Source organism: Lynx canadensis, chromosome C2, assembly GCF_007474595.2.
Source record: "Lynx canadensis isolate LIC74 chromosome C2, mLynCan4.pri.v2, whole genome shotgun sequence".
Lineage (NCBI taxonomy): Eukaryota > Metazoa > Chordata > Mammalia > Carnivora > Felidae > Lynx > Lynx canadensis.
The window spans coordinates 52707732-52728864 of NC_044311.2; the positions used below are offsets into that span (position 1 = coordinate 52707732).

The following is a 21133-nucleotide window of genomic DNA, read 5'->3' on the forward strand; positions in this document are numbered from 1 at the left end:
TTGATTTTGGTTCAGGTCATGATCTCACGGTTCATGGGATCCAACCCCCCTCTGACAGCACAGAGCCTGCTTGGGATTCTCTGTCTCCCTCTCTCTCTGCCCCTCCCCCACTTTATCTCCAAATAAATAAGAAAATAAAAACTTTTAAAAAGGAAAAGGCAGGTCAACCCATAGATATTTAGGCTATAATTCATTTCTTTGAGGGACTTGGAAACAACAGTCTTTGTCTTACACATTGCTACAAAACCAGAAATGGAACTCTAGAAACCATTCAGGCCCACCCTGGGTTTTTTTTTTAGGTTTTAAATTTTAATTCTAGTATAGTTAGAATATAGTATTATATCAGTTTCAGGTGTACAATATAGTGACTCAACAATTCTACACATTACTCAGTGCTCATCATGGTAAGTGAACTCTGATCCCCTTCACCTATTTCACCCATCTGCCAACCCACCTTCCCTCTGGTAACCATTATTGTTCTCAGTTCTCTATAGTTAAGTGTCTGTTTCTTGGTTTGTCTCTTTTTTTTCTTCTTTGCTCATCTGTTTATTTCCTGAATTCCATATATGAGTGAAATCATATGGTATTTGTCTTTCTCTGATTTCTCTTAGCATTATACCCTCTAGCTCCATCCATGTCATTGCAAATGGCAAGAATTCATCCTTTATTACTAAATGATATTGCTATGTGTGTGTACTACCTCTTCTTTATCCATTCATCTTCCATGTGTTGGCTATTGTAAATAATGCTGCTATAAACATAGGGGTGCGTGTACTCTTTTGAATTAGTGTTTTTATATTTATGGGGTAAATACCCAGCAGTGCAATTACTGGATCATAGAGTAGTTCTATTTTTAACTTGCTGGAGAAATACCATAGTGTTTTCTAAAGTGGGTATACCAGTTTGCATTCCCACTAACGGTGCACAAGGGTTTTTTTTTTTTCCTCCACAACCTCTCCAACACTTGTTGTTTCTTGTGTTTTTTATTTTAGCCATTCTGACAGGTGTGAGGTGATATCTCATTGTAGTTTTGATTTGTATTTCCCTGATGATGAGTGATGTTGATGATGAGATGGCCTTCTGCTGGCCATCTGTATATCTTTTTGGAGAAATGTCTGTTCATGTCTTCTGCCTGGTTTTAATTGGATTATTTGTTTTTGGGGTGTTGAGTTGTATCGATTCTTTATATATTTTGGATACTAACCCTTTATCAGATATGTCATTTGCAAATATCTTTTCCCATTCAACAGTTTGTCTTTTAGTCTTGTTGCTTATTTCCTTTGCTGTGCAGAATCTTTTTATTTTGATGTAGTCCCAATAGTTTATTTTTGCTTTTATTTCACTGGAGATAGAATTTTAAAAAGGGAAAAGAGGCTTTTTTGAAATAAAAACTGCTAAAAAGGCTGTTATGCTGAGACTCTGGCACCTGTGATAAGAAGCCAGTATATCTCAGGGTGCCTAGGTGGCTCCGTCGGTTAAGCGTCCAACTCTTGATTTCTGCTCAGGTCCTGATCTCGCAGTTGGTGAGATAGAGCCCGCGTCTGGCTCTGCGCTGGCAGCTCCGAACGTGCTTAGGATTCTCTCTATGCGCCTCCCCTGCTTGCTCATGTTCTCTGGCTCTCTCTCATAAATAAATAAAATTATTTTTTTAAATGTTGTGAAAGGTTTATAGCAAAAGAAGCTTTGGAAAGGAATTTTACTTGTGTCCAGTACTGGCTAAGATTAAAATAAATTTCCTTAAGGATGTGTTTTATCAAAAGTACACTGTTGCAAAATTAGAATTTGGTTTTTCTCTGTTGAAAACGGGGGCGCGTGGGTGGCTCAGTAAGTTTGGCTCAGGTCATGATCTTGTGGTTCATGAGTTTGAGCCTGGTGTCAGTCTCTGTGCTGACAGCTCTGAGCCTGGAGACTGCTTCAGCTTCTGTGTCTCCCTTTCTCTCTAACCCTCCCCCTCCTTGCACTCTCTCTCTCTCAAAAATAAACATTAAAAATAAAAAAAATTTAAAAAGGAAAATCTTTTCTTAAGTTACTGATTTGCTTTTTATAAAATTTGTATACAAAGTTTTCCTTTATTTTTTTTTTTTTTTTTTTTAATTTTTTTTTTCAACGTTTATTTATTTTTGGGACAGAGAGAGACAGAGCATGAACGGGGGAGGGGCAGAGAGAGAGGGAGACACAGAATCGGAAACAGGCTCCAGGCTCCGAGCCATCAGCCCAGAGCCCGACGCGGGGCTCGAACTCACGGACCGCGAGATCGTGACCTGGCTGAAGTCGGACGCTTAACCGACTGCGCCACCCAGGCGCCCCAGTTTTCCTTTACTTTTAATGTAATCTGCCTAGAAAAACAAAGATTCTATGTTTTGTCTCTGTTGGGTCTTTGATTATCTCGTCTTACTATTAAAAGAGCTAAGCTTTACTCACAACTATATAACCTTCTGCACTTGCCTTTGAAATCTTTTATCCCTTTGGTTAAACAGACAAGTATGGTTTCAGAATGTTCTGTGAGCCTATTTAATCAAATGTTCAAACCTTCTGCTATTTTTTGAGAAACTTGCCAGGATTAAAGTCTAAAATGAAGTCTTTTGACCACAACCTTTTTTTTTTTTTCCTTAACATTTATTTAGTTTTGAGAGAGCATGAGCATGAGCGAGGGGAGGGGCAGAGAGAGGGAGAATCCGAAGCAGGCTTCAGGCTCTAAGCTGTGGCTCGAACCCACGAACTGTGAGATCATGACCTGAGCCTGACACTTAACCGACTGAACCAGGTAGGTGCCCCTCTTTTGACCACAATCTAACTGAAATATTCCAGAGGGCCCACGGAACATTTCAGAAGATCTGTTCTCCATATAAAAAAGTAAGTATTAAGCTAATTGGGCTTATTTATCATGTTCAGTTACATTGGAAGAATTGTCAAAGAAGTGATACTAAACCCTCTTAGATTATATTTGTGTAGATATGTTCTTAAAATGTTTTCAAAGTTGAATGAAATCTTATATGTGCTAGTATGTTATTATCTTGATGTGTTAGTTGTCACAGCAATAACCAAATTTATTCGTCAAATGCATTACAAGTCATTCTAATCAGATATTTTACCATGGCCATTTTTTTTCAACATTTTTTTAAATGTTTTTATTTTTTGAGAGAGAATGAGAAGGGGAGAGGTGGAGAGGGAGGGAGACAGTGGATCCAAAGCAGGATCTGCACTGACAGCACAGAGCCTGATGTGGGGCTCAAACTCACAAACCATGAGATCACGACCTGAGCTGAAGTCAGACACTTACCAGACTGAGCCACCCAGGCGCCCCTCATCGTGGCCATGTTTAAATCTTTTCTCATATACAAACAATTCTACTTTTAGTTAGATGCTTTTACAAAAGCTTCCTGCAGATGGGTTTCATCTTCAGTGAGACTTGTGGAAACAATTCTGAGTACAGGTTTCTGATGACCTTAAGATTATAAAACTGAACTGGGTAAGAATTTCTGGAACTAGTGGAAAAATTGGATTCAAGCAGCAGAAGAAATAATAACATGAGCCTGAATGAACTGAAGAGGAAGATTATAATTTCTATGACATTTTTATTAGAACAATTAGTGATTTTTTTTAATGTTTTGGGTTTTTTTTTTTCAAATTTAAGGGAAGCTTTTCTCTTACACTATGACTTACAGCAATTTGATAAATGTTTCAATTTGTTCACAAAGGTATATTTTATCTTTTTTCCCCCTACCTGATTGTTCCAGAGTTCCTAAACTCTCAGTGAGTATTCTTACATTTTCATAATAATTTTTATTTCCATAAGTTCAGTAAAAATCTGTTCTCCTTGTAACAGGACACAATTGGAAACATTGGTTGTATTACCAAGGTTTTCACTGAAATGTCATATTTGAGGGAGACATGCATAGACTCAGACATGACCAGAACAGCTTTAAGGTTGACTGTATGGAATAAAGCTCCTTAGAAAAAGCTGGATACAGGTGTCCCAAGCAGTCTAAGTGAGTAAAGAAAGTCACTTCGTTGCAGGTGCAAGAACCTCAGGATTCTTTGGGGACCTCAAGAAGAGAGGACTTAACCCCAAACGATAGGTATTACAGGCGAGGTCTGATGGCAAATATTTGGCTTGGCTTCTGGGCCTTCAAAGGCTGTTAAAAGTCCAGTCAGAGATTCCTTACAAAAAGTTTAAGCAAAGCAGATTTAAAAGAGCCTGTATGATCCATCACTATTCTTGCTGTACTTCTGTAAATAATCAAGCCAAGTTTATTGAAACTACATTTATTCTGCAAATAAATTAGCCTTACTCTGGTAAAAATAAGGGTGAATATAGAGGGAAGAATTTTATTTCACTAACACACCTTTGTGTACATTAGGTTGTAATACAGTTCATTATAAACTGGACTAGATCCTGATTCCTTTTAGTTTCCTCTAGTGCCTGGCTACCGCCCTTCAAATGAGCGAATGAATGTCTTCTATTTTTTTCCCATCCTTTTGACTTGGAATCATTTGAGAATTAAAACTTCTTTTTCTTGAAGCCCTGCCAACTGAATAGCAGATCACCATAACAGCTCATATATAATCTTCATGCCTGTTGTTCTATGGGCCACTCAAAACCATCACCAGAAACGTGCAAACTACAAAGAAAATCTGTCACATTGCCAGACCTGCCCTAAAAGCATCTATCTGAAGATGCTTTAAGCCTGCATCTAGAAATCCTCTTGACTAGCTACCCTCAGAACTCAGAAATGGGTTCACAATTTGGTTCAATCGTTAACCATTGTTTTTCTTTTATTTCCATAAAAGTGCCTCTTATTACATGATTTTTTGAACCATAGGCTTAACGTTGAGAAGACACCTGTGTTCTGAAATGAGTTTAAGTTGGTTGACCTATTGTCAGTATTAAGACACTGATTCAACAAGAAGGAATAGTCTACCAGCTCAACTTGTAATGTGTGAAACTTCCAGGGAAGCTTCGGTGGAAGGAACTGTAGGAGCCAAGGGCAGGCCGCCCCAAAATGTCCTACTGTGGTATATTATTTTAAGTAAAAATTACTTAAGACCATGCAGGAGAGACACTGGGATTCCCTTCTGTCTTCCTCAAAGCAGGAAATAACCCCCCCCCCCCCATGTGAAAAGGAAATAAATACCCTTCCTGTATCACAAGGTAAAGAGACATCCTTATCAGAGATAGGAAATTTAGAGCAAAGAAGTCTGTACAGAAAACGTTTGTTACTTGTTACTGACTACCTGAACCCAAATTGTTTAGAATTCCTTATTAATTGGGGTGCCTGGGTGACTCAGTCGGTTAAGTGTCCTACTTCAGCTTAGGTCATGATCTCACGGTTCGTGAGTTCAAGCCCTGCATCTGACTCTGTATTGACCACTCGGAGCCTGGAGCCTGCTTCAGATTCTGTGTCTCCCTCTCTCTCTGCCCCTCCCCTGCTCACACTCTAACAGTAAAAAAAAAAAAAAAAAAAAAAAAAAAGAATTCCTTAGCAATTGAAACTCCCAAAGTTTTCTTTGTCCTGTCAAGTCCTTATAGATTTATACTCTGTCTTCAAAGTATAAAAATTGACTGCCTTCATTTCTTTAGGTCTCAAGTGCATTATTGAGCCTCTCTGCACATGTAGTAAAACTGTTTTATTTTCCTCCTGTTTATCTTCCCCTTTAATTCTTAGACCAGCTGGAAGAACCTTGATGGGTAGAAGCAAATTTAAATTCTCCCCCTACAAAGGATAGGAATTTTGAGAGGCAAATGATGGCTACGTTTCCTGGATCACTTCTTCCTGCCTTGGGGAGGTACTCCACTGAATTTGATTACGGTACATATTATATTTACTTTTATAAATTAATTTAGGCCAACACTGGGGTGCAAATTGTCATTATAGATGAAAATTGTACATATTTGATAGAATTTCAGTTACATCACTATTCCATTTAATACATTTGCAGACACTCCGCTTTATCCATGAAACACTTTATTTATAAAATTTGAATTAAGCAATATTAAGAGTTCATTTAATTCAGTTTAGCACAAATTTTGCTTATGGATACAAATCTCTATAAACACACACTGAACACATTTTATATAGAAAAGTAGATATCAAAAAAAGAATACTTGCTTGAAATGATAAAAAAAAATTAAAGTTTTTTCTAAACTGGTATTATTTTTCCCTGCAATTTGCTTTCATTGAACTATATTTTTTATATACTAAGTAGAAGGAATTTAGCAACAGAAAATAGTTGGCTTTGCTATGTTCAAAGTAATGAGAAATACAGCTTTAAAGGTAAGACCATCAATTTTTGTTTTGCTAAATACTTATTGATCCAATTACAGTATATACCAATTGATTGTTCTTTTACATTTTAGGGCTGAAACCCTGAGAAACTTGTGGAGTAAACTGTTTAGCACTGAGCAGAGTTCAGTATGCCTGTGTTCCCAGAATTAACAAAATAAACCAAACCAATCGAAAAACAAAAACCCCAGCATCTTTTAATTGTTAGTATTATAATTGTAGGCTTTCTAAAAAATATTACAATACTTTATACCTTACCTATTTTGCCAGAATAATGATTTACACTATTTAATAGAGTCATTTTGTTTAGAATTTGGTATAAGCAGACCTTTTTTCTTTTCAGAAATTATTGAGCTCTGTTGGTGCCACAGCTGAACCTTCTTCAGTTCCAGAGGCTTCTTCTGGTGTCTGTAGCTCTTGACAGTGGTACTTCACTTTAAGTGGTTTGCCAGGGTACCAGACCAAGTGAATACGACAAGGAATGATTTCCTGGAAAATAAGAGTTCTAAAGTACTATGATCTGCAAAAATTTCTGGCAAAAGCATTTCTGTATCATAGGAGTGCTGACAATACTGACTCCGTCTTTGACCCTCCGTCTTGCTCATGTCTGTGCACTGACCTCCCTCAGGAACATGTTCCAGGCCCCTTGGAGGTAATATGCCCTGCCCCAAGTGCAGGAAGGCTTGCCTTGATCTCCCCTAATGTTTTGGTAACTAGCAGAGCTTGCCTAGTGCCCATGCCCCCAACCCTGATGGTACCACGAGGTCTGTGAAAATATTAGACCGCTGACCTCACCACAGTGACCTCTGCACATCCCCTTGCTCTATAAAATCTGTGCACTAACAGTCCAGACTTTGCAGAGAACAGCTGCGCAGCGCCTCGGTCATCACCTGCCGATCCTCCCGTCAGTAAGTCACCCTGACTAAAACTCCGTGTAAACTGGGTGCAGCTGCCTGCTGTGTTTTTTGGTCTCCAAGTGCCTTCTCAGTTTGTACGATACTTTACTGTTTCCCTCCTCTACCTTCTAACCTACATACAATTCTATGTTTTACCTGTGTTGAGAATTCATGGAGTAGAACGGTATAATCAAAATCAATTGCATCATCATTTGTTTTCTAGAGAAAGAAAAAGAGAATTAGTGTAATAAACGGGATAGATTTATATTAGCTCAGAGTTTGGAGGGCTTCTATCATTATAAATTCTTGTTTGGACGAGTGCCTTGAATCTCCTGCTGCCTCTTCAATCCTAGCCTCAGCTCCTTTAGTAGTAGCCTGCAGGCAAAAATGAAAGCCAGGGTTCCTTACTGTTTTGTCACCAAGTTAGATGCAAATCTAGTTGACTGTCTTACTATCACTTGTTCTAATATGTATGGCTAAGTCCTATGGGAGTAGGGAGAATCTTTGGACAGCCTTTGGAGTCTAAATACTGTAGATGCACCTGCATTTGTATGTTAACACCAATATGCCAGACACCTGGACAAGGGGCAGGGCAGGTGGCATTCTAAAATGCCACCATGGACCAAGTTCTGTGCTAAAAACTTTATACATTCGTCATGTAATTCTCTGCCTTGTAAGAATATGTACTACGAGCCTGGCTTTACAGGGGAAGTAACTTGAGGTTACAGCTGGTAAGTGAAAAATGGGGATTTGAACCCTGATTTACAATTTTCCTTTTAATTTAAATTCAGGTTAGTTAACATATAGTGTAATAATGGTTTCAGGAGTAGAGTTGAGTGACTCATCACTTACATAAAACACCCAGTGCTCATCCCAACAGGTCCCCTTCTGAATGCCCATCACCCATTCATCCCACCCCACCCCCTTTACCTTCCAGCAACCCACATTCCTTACGCACTGCTTCTAAAAGCTGTATGCTGGGTATTTATAGGTAGGCAGGCAGACTATGTATTTGTATAGTTTAAAAATTGGTTTTACTTATAAACTTGAAGTATTTTCTCAAGCCAATACCTTTTTATTCTGTTTTGGAAAATAGTAATCCTGAAGAAAATCCTAGCAGTGTCTAGAGTTTAGGCAAATCCTGAAACGATGAGTTTCCAACTTAATTTTATAAACTCTATTGCTAAATACACAGTGTTACATATTTTTTAATACAAAAGTTTGGATTATTATAATGCTTTTAAACCCTGTACCATTTAATTAAGACCTTCCTCAATAACATTATTAAACCTTTACAGTTTTGGTTTTAGAGATTCTGCCTCCTCCAGGAGGAAGCACTCTTACCTCAAGCCCAAAAGCAGAGCTTATTAAAAAACCCAGAGAACGGGACGCTGCACATCCCAGCCTGGCAAAGTATTCCCGGGTTGGGCTGCCCCCACCAAGGCAAGCTCTGCCGAGAAGTAGTTATTTTTAATGTTATTCAGATATAATCTCCTTGGCTTCTATTCAAATTATCACAAATGCCAAAGCCTTATAATCCAAATTGATGATTTCCTGTCACATTTTCCAGTAATTCAGCACTTTCATCTTCCTAGAGGCAGACTGGAAGTGTTTTGTCTGTTCCCTCTTCCTTACTCGTGATCTCCACCACAACCAGTGTGGTTTTAGTTGAGTCAGTAGGCTTATATTATTAGTATATGCTATCCAAAGTAGACTTCTTAGTCGAACAAATAAGGTAGATAACAAGGTTTCTATAATGCACCCTTGGCTAGCAGGGGCCTCTAGGTAGGGGAAGGCCTTGGGCTGACTGCTAGTGCGCGGAATAGTTTGGGGTGCTGATAGTGATTGGTATGGACAGATAAGAGTTACAACAATGCTCACTTTTCCTTTTCTCAATTCATACTTAAAGGTTAAGCGTGTAGGGAAAGTCCTCATCTGTTTTGTTTTGTTTTCCTAGCCACCAAATACCTCCCTTGCCCTTGGCACGGTCCTTATGGCATTAGGAATAACACCCGCTCTTGATTTCCAAAGTAGTAACTGTGCCAGTCAGATGGGTCTTACTTTGTATCTGTATTTTAGTCGTTACCCCCTCTTCTTTCAGGCCTTGTTCATTTGGAACTGAGTTTGTAAGCCTGCACTTCCTTACACTGTTGCATTAAAAGGAGACTTTAACCCTGAGTGTAAAGGTAATAATTCCCACCCTTTAAAAAGCTTTTGAAAAACTATAATCTCTATACTTTGCTAAGCCACAGGGCACCTGCAGTCACTTCCTGCCTCTGTGTTGTCTTGGCTTTATCAGCCCCACCACCTTCCTGTAGCTCGTCTCCTAGAACAGTATATAGATCTGATCTCAGTGACTTTTTAAACACTGTTTCTTGTTGTGCTTGTTGCTGCGTTGCTTCTTTTGTGCATTGCTTCTTTTGCTGAGAGATCATGAGAATCCTTAGTGGCTACCAAATAGCAAAATCCGAAAACCTATGTGGATATGTGCATACTTTTCTTTAAGGAAACTGACAAAACAGGAAAGAGTATCCAGTGGAAAAAAGAAAGTGTCTTCAGCACATGGTTCTGGGAGAACTGGACAGCAACATGCAGAAGAATGAAACTAGACCACTTTCTTACACCATACTAAACTCAAAATGGATGAAAGACCTATGAGACAGGAAACCATCAAAACTCTAGAGGAGAAAGCAGGCAACAACCTCTTTGACCTCAGCCACAGCAATTTCTTGCTCGACACACCTCCAAAGGCAAGGGAATTAAAAGCAAAAATGAACTATTGGGACCTCATCAGGATAAAGGGCTTCTGCACAGCAAAGGAAAACAATCAATAAAACTAAAAGATAACCGATGGAATGGGAAAATATTTGCAAATGACATATCTAAATGTGTATCAACTTTGAAATCAAATTTACCAAGTGATTCAGTGATTGAGATTTTTGTTAATTTCAAAGACTTCAGTAAATTTGTTCATCCTCACTTAATAGGTCCTAAGAGATGAAGTCATCTGCCTTGGTGGCACAGCAAGCCAGTAACATTACTCAATTATTAGTTGTCTAAAACCAAAATCCCACAGGGGAAAAAAAAAAAAAACTAAATTTCCTAAGTGATGGTTCTCCCTCTGCATTTAAAAAAAATTTTTTTTTAATGTTTTTAATTTATTTTTGAAGGAGAGACAGAGACAGAGCATGAGCGGGGGAGGAGCAGAGAGAGAGGGAGACACAGAATTCGAAGCAGGCTCCAGGCTCTAAACTGTCAGCACAGAGCCCGACGTGGGGCTCGAACTCACAAACTGTGAGATCGTGACCTGAGCCGAAGATGGACGCCCAACTGACTGAGCCACCCAGGCGCCCCCTGCATTTCTGTTTCCTTAACTCTACAATTACATTGGTCCCAATTTGGGTGAGTGATATTAATGGACACATGATAGACATCAAAGGCCAGCTACAAGACAGAAATGGAGCTGCTGTATCTGGCCATACTGTGTCCCAGTGGTTGTTAGTTTGGTAGTGTGTTATGTAGAATGGCAAATGAAAAGAAAGCACTGACATTAGAAGATCCTAAGGAGCGGGGAAGATGCCAGAGTGGGAGGACCCTGAGCTCCCTAATGTCATGGACACACCCAAGCAACAACCACATATGTTACAGCTCACTCTGAAAACAACCTGAAGCCTGCAGAATAGAGCTTCCACAGCTGGTTGTAGAGAGGAGGCCACATCAAAAAGGCCAGCAGAGGGACGCCTGGGAGACTCAGTCGGTTAAGCATCTGATTTTGGCTCAGGTCATGATCTCACAGTTCGTGATTTCGAGCCCCACGTCGAGCTTGCTGCTGTCAGTGCAGAGCCTGGAGCCTGCTTCGGATTCTGTGTTTCCCTCTCTCTTGACCCCTCCCCTGCTTGTGCTGTCTTTCTCAAAGATGAATAAATAAACATTTATTAAAAAATGTTAAAAAAAAAAAAAAAAAAGCAGAGGTGGAGACACAGTTGGGAAGCAGACCTGACATGACTAAGCACAAATGACAGGGATATCACAAGCACAGAAGAGTGAAAGGATCAGACCCCACACCAGGCACCCCTGGCCCTGGGCATCCACCCTGGAAAGAGTCTCCATAACATTTACCTATGAAATAAGTGGGGCTTAACTCTGGGAAAGATGGAGGGGCCACAGGAAATAAAGTCTCTGCCCTTCAAGAGCCAAGATGCTAAATAATAAGGCCAAGACATAGCACAAAAGGAGCACTTTGCAAAGCACCTGGCATATATGTGAAGGGGATTTATTGACTGATTTTAGGACATGGGCCAAAGGGACAGGGATCTACAGAAGATTTCTCCAGGAACAAAAGTGGTGGGTGTCATTTTCTTGTCCTCCTCAGCCTAGACAGTCAGATGCTTGTGGGAGCCAGTTCTGATACTTTCCATCTACTTCGCCAGGACCATGTGCCCAACCTGGAGTTCTTTTGTAGACCCACCCAGCAGGCAATGCTGGTAAGGACCAGTGCCCCCTCAAAGTGATTCCTACCCTGGGGAGGGGAGGCAGAGATAACCCTACAAACCAGCATACCCACACTTCCTGGGGCTGGGCCTCTCATCTGTGCAGGGAGAAAGCCCCCTCGCACTTTGTGTGCCTACAGTTTGTGCAATGGCTAATTGCATACAGCCATGCTGAGGGCCAGCCCTGCCCACTAGTGATCCCACAGCCACTATAGACAGGACTCTCAACAGCATGAAGAGCAAACCTTGCCCAGTGTGCCCGCAATAGGCAAAACAGGTCACTGCACCAGCTGGGCTGAGGGCCAGCCCGGATCACTGGCATGCCTACAGCAATCACATCTTGGCAAAAAAACAGGTGTGCACACAGCCCACACAGGAGGACATCCCTGGAGCATGTGATTCTGAAGATGGGTTGGGGGGATTGTGCTACAGGATATCACAGGACTGCTTCTATACAAGGCTACTACGTTCAAGCCCCAAAAGACCTAGACAAAATGAGGAGACAGAGGAATATATCCTAACTGTAAGACAAAAATCACAGAAACTTAAGTGACCATCAACTTAATACAGCTATATATAATGTATGTATAATGTATATATTATACATATATATGTATGTGTTATATATATATAATATACATATATATGTAATATACATTAATGCCACGGTAACCACAAATCAGAAACTTGTAATACATACACAGAATGAAAGAGAAAGCAATTCAAGCATAATACTAAAGAAAACCATTAAACCACAGGGGAAGAGAGCAAGAGCAGGAACACAGAGAACTACAAAAACAACCAGAAAACAATAAACAAAATAGCAATAAGTACATGTCCATCAATAATTACTTTAAATATAAATGCTCTAAAGGCTCCAGTCAAAAGATAGAGAGTGACTAAGTGGATAAAAAAGCAAGACCCATCTATACTCCACGTACAAGAGACTCACTTCAGACCTAAACACACAAGCAGACTGAAAGTGAAGAGATGAAAAATAGTATTAAATGCAAATGGAAGCAACCAAAAAACCAGGGCAGCAATACTTAGACAAAATAGACTTTAAAACGAAGACTGTAGCAAGAGACAAAGAAGGACATTACATAATCAATTCCACAAGAGCATATAGCATTAGTAAACATCTATGCAACGAATATAGGAGCATGTAAATACATGAAGCAAGTATTAGCAGACATAAAGGGAAAACACAATAATAGTAGGGAACTTTCACACCCCACTTACATCACTAAATGTATCATCCAGACAGAAAATCAATAAGGAAACAGGTTTTGATCAACATATTAGACCAGATGGATTTAAATTGTTGAGATTTGTTTTGTGGCCTAAAATGTGGTCTATACTAGAAAACGATTTGTGTATATCCAAATTATGTTTTTGGATGTAATATTCTGTGTACACAGAACAAAGCTAAAAGTCATTAGAAGGAAATAAAGACTAGACGGAAATAAGAAAAAAAAAATAGAAAAGATCAATGAAGCCAAGACCTGGTTCTTTGGAAAGATAAACACAATTCATAAACCTTTAGCCAAGCTCATTAACAAGTAGAGAAGACTCAAATAAATTAGAAATGAAAGAAATAATAAGTGACACCACATAAATACAAAAGTTTATTAAAAAAATACTAAGAAAAATTAAATGCCAACAAATTGAACAACCTAAAAAAATGCGTAAATTCCTAGAAAAATACAATCTTCCAAAACTGAATCAGGAAGAAATAGAAGTCAGAACAGACTGATAACTAGTAACAAAATTGAATCAGTTAAAAAAAAGAATCACCCCACAAGCAAAAGTCCAGGACCAGAAGCCTTCATAGGTGAATTCTACCAAACACTTGAAGAATTCATACGAATTCTCCTCAAACTGTTATAAAAAATAGAAGGGGAGGGACAACTAGCAAGTTAATCTGAGTCTAGAATTATCCTGATGCCAAAACCAGACACTACAAGAAAAGAAAACTATAGGTCAATATTCCTGATGAATATAGATAGAAAAATAACAAAATATCAGCAAACTGAATTCAACAATACATTACAAGGATCATTCAGGGGGAGGGGCCAAGATGAAGGAACAGCATGGAAGTTTTTTTTTTTTTTTTTTATGTCTGTCGTCCCTGAAATGCAGCCCGATCAACACTAACCATCTTGCACACCTAGAAAACTAATTTGAGGATTAACACAACAATCTGCCCAACCTGAACCACAGAACTTGGCAGGTACACAGCATGGAGAGGTGAACTAGTTGAGAGAGAAGCCACGGAGGGCAGGGAGCTGTTTTTGCTTGTGGAGAGAGGACGGAGACGGGGAGAGTATGGGAAAAGCTCTGCCCACACACACCCAAAAGCAGCTGGACAGAAAGTGGAAAAGTGGAAATAGCTGCTGGGACTGAACAAAAAAAGGAGAAAGGAAAGGGTCTAAATTCCATTAAGACTCTACAAACAGGGGGAGCACAGAGTCTGAAACTCCACAGCTTGATACCTGGTGGTGCTCTGCTCCTGCGGATTCACCCTTCCCACCAGAGAGTGAGGTCCAAGGGGTCTTCGGGCCACACAGGGGAGAGGCAGTTCCCCTGCTGGGAGGACATTTGGTAAAGGCTGTGTGGCTACCCCAGAGGCAAAGGTCCCAGCGGACCCCAGAGAACCACCATATTCATTGGTGCTAGAAGAAGGATGTTAAGGGGAAAGCCTGGTGCCAGACATGTGTTGTGATTTTTCCATAAACCCTGAAACGCTGCTGCTACAAGACCACACTAACTTTTTCTGGGGCAGACTGGCACCCAGCCGCAGTCTCTGGGCATTGGCAGCAGTGCAGTCTCGTCTGTTCCTGGGGGTGGGCCAGCACCTGGCCATTGCTCAGTGAGACCATCCCCCAAAGGTCTGAGCAGGTCAAAGCCGCAGTCCCTTGGAAGTGAGGGTTTGGGAAACAGCCCATTTGAGATAAAACTCAGGAGAGAGGTGCTTCGTGGCAGGCTGACTGCTTGGTCACAGACAGTATAGAAGTGGGGAGTGGACGGAAGCTGGAGACAAAGGAGGGATGCCCAATTGCCAGTCGTGGAGAGCACAGAGTTCCAATACTAGAGGCTGGGTAGCTGGGTGACGCCATTTTCACTCCTCCCGCACATGCGCATACACGCCTACACCGCCACAGCAATCCACCCCAGTAAGCTGAGCAGTGCCATCTAGTGGATAATGGAGTCATTACACTAAACCCCATCCAACTTGGCCAACAGCACTCCTGACAAACACAAGTCTCTCTGCCTGCTTAGTTTATGGACTATAAAGTGCTTCATAGCTTGACTTGTACGGGAAACCTGCTGTAATTTCAATTGTATTTCATTGTTTGCTGGTCCTTTTATTCAACATTTTTTCTTATTCTTGAATACAGAAAGAAAAAATATATATTTTTATTTTCCATTTTTATTAAGATATTTCTTTAATTTTTTCTACTATATGTTTTACTTTTGTAAATTTTTAAATTCTACTTTGCTTTCATCATTTCATTTTATATATTTTATTGTAGTCATTTTTAAAATTTTTCAAATGTTTTCCTTTTTTCTTTTTTTTTCTCATCTTTCCCTTTAATCTATCAAGCTTCTTTCAACAACCTGACCAAAACACACCTAGGATCTAGCATCCTTCATTTGATTTCTTTCCGTTGTTTTTAATTTTTAATTTTTTTACTTTATTAATTCCTTTTCTTCCTCCAAAATGATGAAACAAAGGAATTCATCCATAAGAAAGAACAGGAAGAAATGACACCCAGGGACTTAACACAGATACAAGCAAGATGTCTGAACCAGAATTTAGACTCATGATAAAAAGAATACTAGCTGGGGTTGAAAATAGATTAGAATCCCTTTTTGTGGAGGTAAAAGACATAAAAGCTAGTCAGGATGAAATAAAAAATGCTATAACTGAGCTGCAATCTCTAATGGATGCCACAGCGGCAAGGATGGATGAGGCAGAGCAGTGTATCAGCAATATAGAGGACAAACTTATGGAGAATAATGAAGCAGAAAGAAAGGAGACTAAGGCAAAAGAGCATGAAATAAAAATTAGAGAACTCAGTGACTCATTAAAAAGGAGTAACATCAGAATCATAGGGGTCCCAGAAGATGAAGAGAGAGAAAAAGGGGTAGAAAATATTTATGTGAGCAAATCATAGCAGAAAATGTTCCTAACCTGGGGAGACACAGACATCAAAATCCAGAAAGCACAGAGGAATCCCATTAGATTTAACAAAAATCAACCATCAACAAGGCATATCATAGTCAAATTCACAAAATACTCAGGCAAGGAAAGAATCATGAAAGCAGCAAGGGAAAAACAGTCCTTAACCTACAAGGGAAGACAGATCAGGTTCGCAGCAGACTTATCCACAGAAACTTGGCAGGCCAGAAAGGAGTGGCAGGATATATTCAATATGCTGAATTGGAAAAATATGCTGCCAAGAATTCTTATCCAGCAAGGCTGTCAGTCAAAACAAAAGGAGAGATAAAGAGCTTCCCAGACAAAAATTAAAGGAGTTTGTGACCACTAAACCAGCACTGCAAGAAATTTTAAGGGGGACTCTCTGAGAGGAGAAAAGATGGAAAAAAAAAAAAAAAAAAAAAAGACCAAAAGCAACAAAGACTGGAAAGGACCAGAGGATACACCATAAACTCCAACTCTACAAGCAACATAATGGCAATAAATTCGTATCTTTCAGTACTTACTCTAAACATCAATGGACTAAATGCTCCAATCAAAAGACACAGGGTAACAGAATGGATAAGAAAACAAGACCCACCTATATGCTGTTTACAAGAGACCTACTTTAGACCTGAAGATACCTTCAGATTGAAAGTAAGGGGATGGAGAACCATCTATCATGCTAATGGTCGCCAAAAGAAAGTTGGAGTAGCCATCCTTAATATCAGATGATCCAGATTTTAATATAAAGACACTAACAAGGGATAAAGAATGTCATTGTATCATAATTAAGGGGTCTATCCACCAAAAAGACCTAACAGTTGTAAACATGTATCCTCCAAACATGGAGGCACCCAAATATATAAATCAATCACAAACATAAAGAAACTCATTGATAATAATACCATAATAGTAAGGGACTTCAACACCCCACTTACAGCAATGGACAGATGATCTAAACAGAAAATCAGCAAGGAAACAATGGATTTGAATGACATACTGGGCCAGATGGACTTAACAAATACATTCAAAACATTTCATCCTAAAGCATCGGAATACACATTTTTCTCCAGTGCACATGGAACGTTCTCCAGAATAGATCACATACTGGTACACAAATCAGCCCTCAACAAGTACAAAAAGATCAAGATTATATATACCATGCATATTTTCAGACCACAATGCTATGAAACTTGAAATCAACCACAAGAAAAAATTTGTAAAAATAAATACTTCAAGACTAAAGAACATCCTACTAAAGAATGAATGGGCTAACCAAGAAATTAAAGAGGAAATTAAAAAGTACATGGAAGCCAATGAAAATGATAACACCACAGCCCAAAACCTCTGGCACACAGCAAAGGCAGTCATAAGAGAAGTATATAGCAATCCAGGCCTTCCTAAAGAAGGAAGGTCTCAGATACACAACCGAACCTTACACCTCAAAGAGCTGGAAAAAGAATAGCAAATAAAACCCCAAACCAGCAGAAGACAGGAAATAATAAAGATTAGAGTAGAAATCACTGCTATCGAAACCAAAAAAAACAAAAAACAAAAAACAGTAGAACACATCAGTGAAACTAGGAGCTGGTTCTTTGAAAGAATTAACAAAATTGGTAAACCCCTAGCCAGTTTGATCAAAAAGAAAAAGAAAAGGACCCAAACAAATAAAGAATGAAAGAGTAGAGGTCACAACCAACACTGCAGAAATACAAACAATAATAAGAATATTGTGAGCAATTACAGGCCAATAAAATGGGCAATCTGGAAGAAATGGACAAATTCCTAGAAACATATATACTACCAAAACTGAAATAGGAAGAAACAGAAAATTTGAACAGACACATAACCAGTAAAGAAATTGAATTAGTAATCAAAAATCTCCCAAAAAACGAGTCCAGAGCTGGATGGCTTTACAGCATAATTCTATCAAACATTTAAAGAAGAGTTAATACCTATTCTCTTGAAGCTGTTCCAAAATATAGACATGGAAGGAAAACTTTCAAACTCTTTCTATGAAGCCAGCATTACCTTGATTCCGAAACCAAAGACCTCACTAGAAAGGAGAACTATAGACCAATTTCCCTGATCAACATGGATGCAAAAAATCCTCAACAAGATACTAGTCAACCAATCCAACAATACATTAAAAGAATTGTTTACCATGACCAAGTGGGATTTATACCTGGGATGCAGGATGGTTCAATTTCCTCAAAACAATCAATGTGATACATCACATCAATAAAAGAAAGGACAAGAACCACATGATCCTCTCAATAGATGCAGAGAAAGCATTTGACAAAATACAGCATCTTTTCTTGATAAAAACCCTCAAGAAAGTAGGGATAGAAGGGTCATACCTCGAGATCATTCAAGCCATATATGAAAGACCCACTGCTAATATCATCCTCAGTGGGGAAAAACTGAGAGCTTTCCCCCTAAGGACAGGAGCACAACAGGGGTGTCCACTCTTACAACTGTTATTCAACATAGTGTTGGAAGTCCTAGCCTCAGCAATCAGACAACACAAAGGAATAAAAGGCATCCAAATCAGCCTGAAGGAGGTCAAACTTTCACTCTTTGCAAATGACATGATACTCTACATGGAAAATCCAAAAGATTCCTCCAAAAACTGTTAGAACTGATCCATGAATTCAGTAAAGTTGCAAGATATAAAATCAATGCACAGAAATCTGTTGCATTTCTATACACTAATAATGAAGCAACAGAAAGAGAAATCAAGGAATCAATTCCATTTACAACTGCACCAAAAACCATAAAATACCTAGGAATAAACCTACCCAGAGAGGTGAAAAATCTGTATACTGAAAACTATAGAAAGCTTATAAAAGAAACTGAAGAAAACACAAAAAAATGGAAAAATATTCCATGTTCCTGGATTGGAAGAACAAACACTGTTAAAATGTAGATACTACCCAAAGTAATCTACATATTCAATGCAATCCCTATCAAAATAACACCAGCATTCTTCACAGAGCTAGAACAAACAATCCTAAATTTAAAAAATGTTTTTATTTATTTTTGAAGGAGAAAGAGAGACAGAGCATGAGTTGGGTAGGAGCAGAGAGAGAAAGAGGGAGACACAGAATTCGAAGCAGGCTCCAGGTTCTAAGCTGTCAGCACAGAGCCCAATGCAGGGTTTGAACTCATGAACTGTGAGATCATGACCTGAGCCAAAGTCGGACACTTAACCGACTGAGCCACCCAGGTGCCCCAATCCTAAAATTTGTATGGAACCAGAAAAGACCACGAATAGCCAAAGCAATCTTGAAAAAGAAAACCAAACCTGGATGCATCACATTCCCAGACTTCAAGACATATTACAAAGCTGTAATCATGAAGACATAAGATACTGGCACAAAAACAGACACTCAGATCAATGGAACAGAATAGAGAACCCAGAAATGGACCCACAAACATATGGCTAACTAATCTTTGACAAAGCAGTAAACAATATCCAGTGGAATAAAGACAGTCTCTTCAGCAAGTGATGCTGGGAAAACTGGACCACTTTCTTAACACGATACACAAAAATAAACTCAAAATGGATGAACGACCTAAACGTAAGACAGGAAGCCATGAAAATCCTCTAGGAGAAATCAGGCAAAAACCTTTGACCTCAGCCACAGCAACTTCTTAATCAACATGTCTCCGGAGGCAAGGGAAACAAAAGTAAAAATTAACTATTGAGATCTCATCAAAATAAAAAGCTTCTGCCCAGTGAGGGAAACAATCAGCAAAACTAAAAGTTAGCAACTGACAGAATGGGAGAAGATATTTGCAAACGACATATCAGATAAAGGGTTAGTATCCAAAATCTATAAAGAACTTGACAAACTCAACACCCAAAAAAACAAATTATCCAGTGAAGTGCAAAAGATGTGAGCAGACAATTCTCCAAAGAAGACATCCAGATGGCCAACAGACACATGAAAAATATCCTCAACATTAATCATCATCAGGGAAATACAAATCAAAACGACAATGAGATACCACCTCACACCAGTCAGAATGGCAACATTAACTCAGGAAACAACAGATGTTGGTGAGGATGCAGAGAGAGAGGATCTCTTTTGCGCTGCTGGTGGGAATGCAAATTGGTGCAGCCACTCTGGAAAGCAGTACGGAGGTTCTCAAAAAAATAAAAATAGAACTACTCTATGACCCAACAATCATACACTAGGTATTTATCTAAAGGATACTGGTGTGCTGTTTTGAATGGGGCACATGTTTATAGCAGCTCTATCAAAGTACGGAAAGAGCCCAAATGTCGATTGATAGATGAATGGATAAAGAAAATGTGGTGTATATATACAATGGAATATTACTCAGCAATCAAAAAGAATGAAATCTTTCCATCTGCAACTACATGGATGGAACTGGAGGTTATTATGCTAAGCAAAATTAGTCAGAGAAAGACAAATATCATATGACTTCACTCATATGAGGACTGTAAGAGACAAAACAGATGAACATAAGGGAAGGGAAGCAAAAATAATATAAAAACAGGGAGGGGGACAAAACATTAGAGACTTAAATATGGAGAACAGAAGGTTACTAGAGGGGTGGTGGGAGGGGGATTGGCTAAATGGGTAAGGGGCATTAAGGAATCTACTCCTAAAATCATTGTTGCACCATATGCTAATGAACTTGGATGTAAATTAAACAATAAATATTTTTTTTTAAAAAAGATCATTCATCACAATCAAGTGGGATTTATTCCAGAGATGCAAGGGTGGTTCAGTATTTTTAAATCAATGTTAACACGTTAACAAGAGGAAGGATAAAAACCATATATTATCACTCCAAAAAATGCAGAGAAGATATCTGGCAAATTCAACATCTGGTCATGATAAAAAACCTCAACAAAGTAGGCTTAGAGAGAACATACCTCAACATAATAAAGGTCACATGTGAAAAACCCACAGCTAACATCATAATAGATCAGGAAGAAGAGAAGGATGTGCAGTCTCACCACTTTTATTCAGCATAAAGTCACATGAAGTCCTAGCTGCAGCAATCAGGCAAGAAAAAGAAATAGAAAGCATCCAGCTTGGTAAGGAAGAAGTAAAACTTTTGATATTTTAAGATAACCTGATACTCTATATAAAAAGACCTTACAGACTCCACCAAAAAACTATGAGAACTTAGAAACAACTGAAGTAAATTTGTAGGATACAAAATGAATATACAGAAATCTGTTGCATTTGTCTACACTAATAAGAAATTAGTAGA

General features: G+C 39.0%; 1 protein-coding gene across 1 annotated transcript in view; it reads right to left on the bottom strand.

Moving 5' to 3' along the window:
* Nucleotides 1–6006: 6006 nt before the first annotated feature.
* The window catches only part of RARRES1 (retinoic acid receptor responder 1), a 57525-nt gene continuing 42398 nt past the window's right edge, over nucleotides 6007–21133 (bottom strand). Inside the window, exons 5-6 of the mRNA XM_030328437.1 lie at nucleotides 7337–7399; nucleotides 6007–6773 (exon numbers count right to left, since the gene is read on the bottom strand). Coding sequence (XP_030184297.1) covers nucleotides 6624–6773; nucleotides 7337–7399 — 213 coding nt within the window. The 3' untranslated portion in view covers nucleotides 6007–6623. The remainder of the gene's footprint in view (nucleotides 6774–7336; nucleotides 7400–21133) is intronic.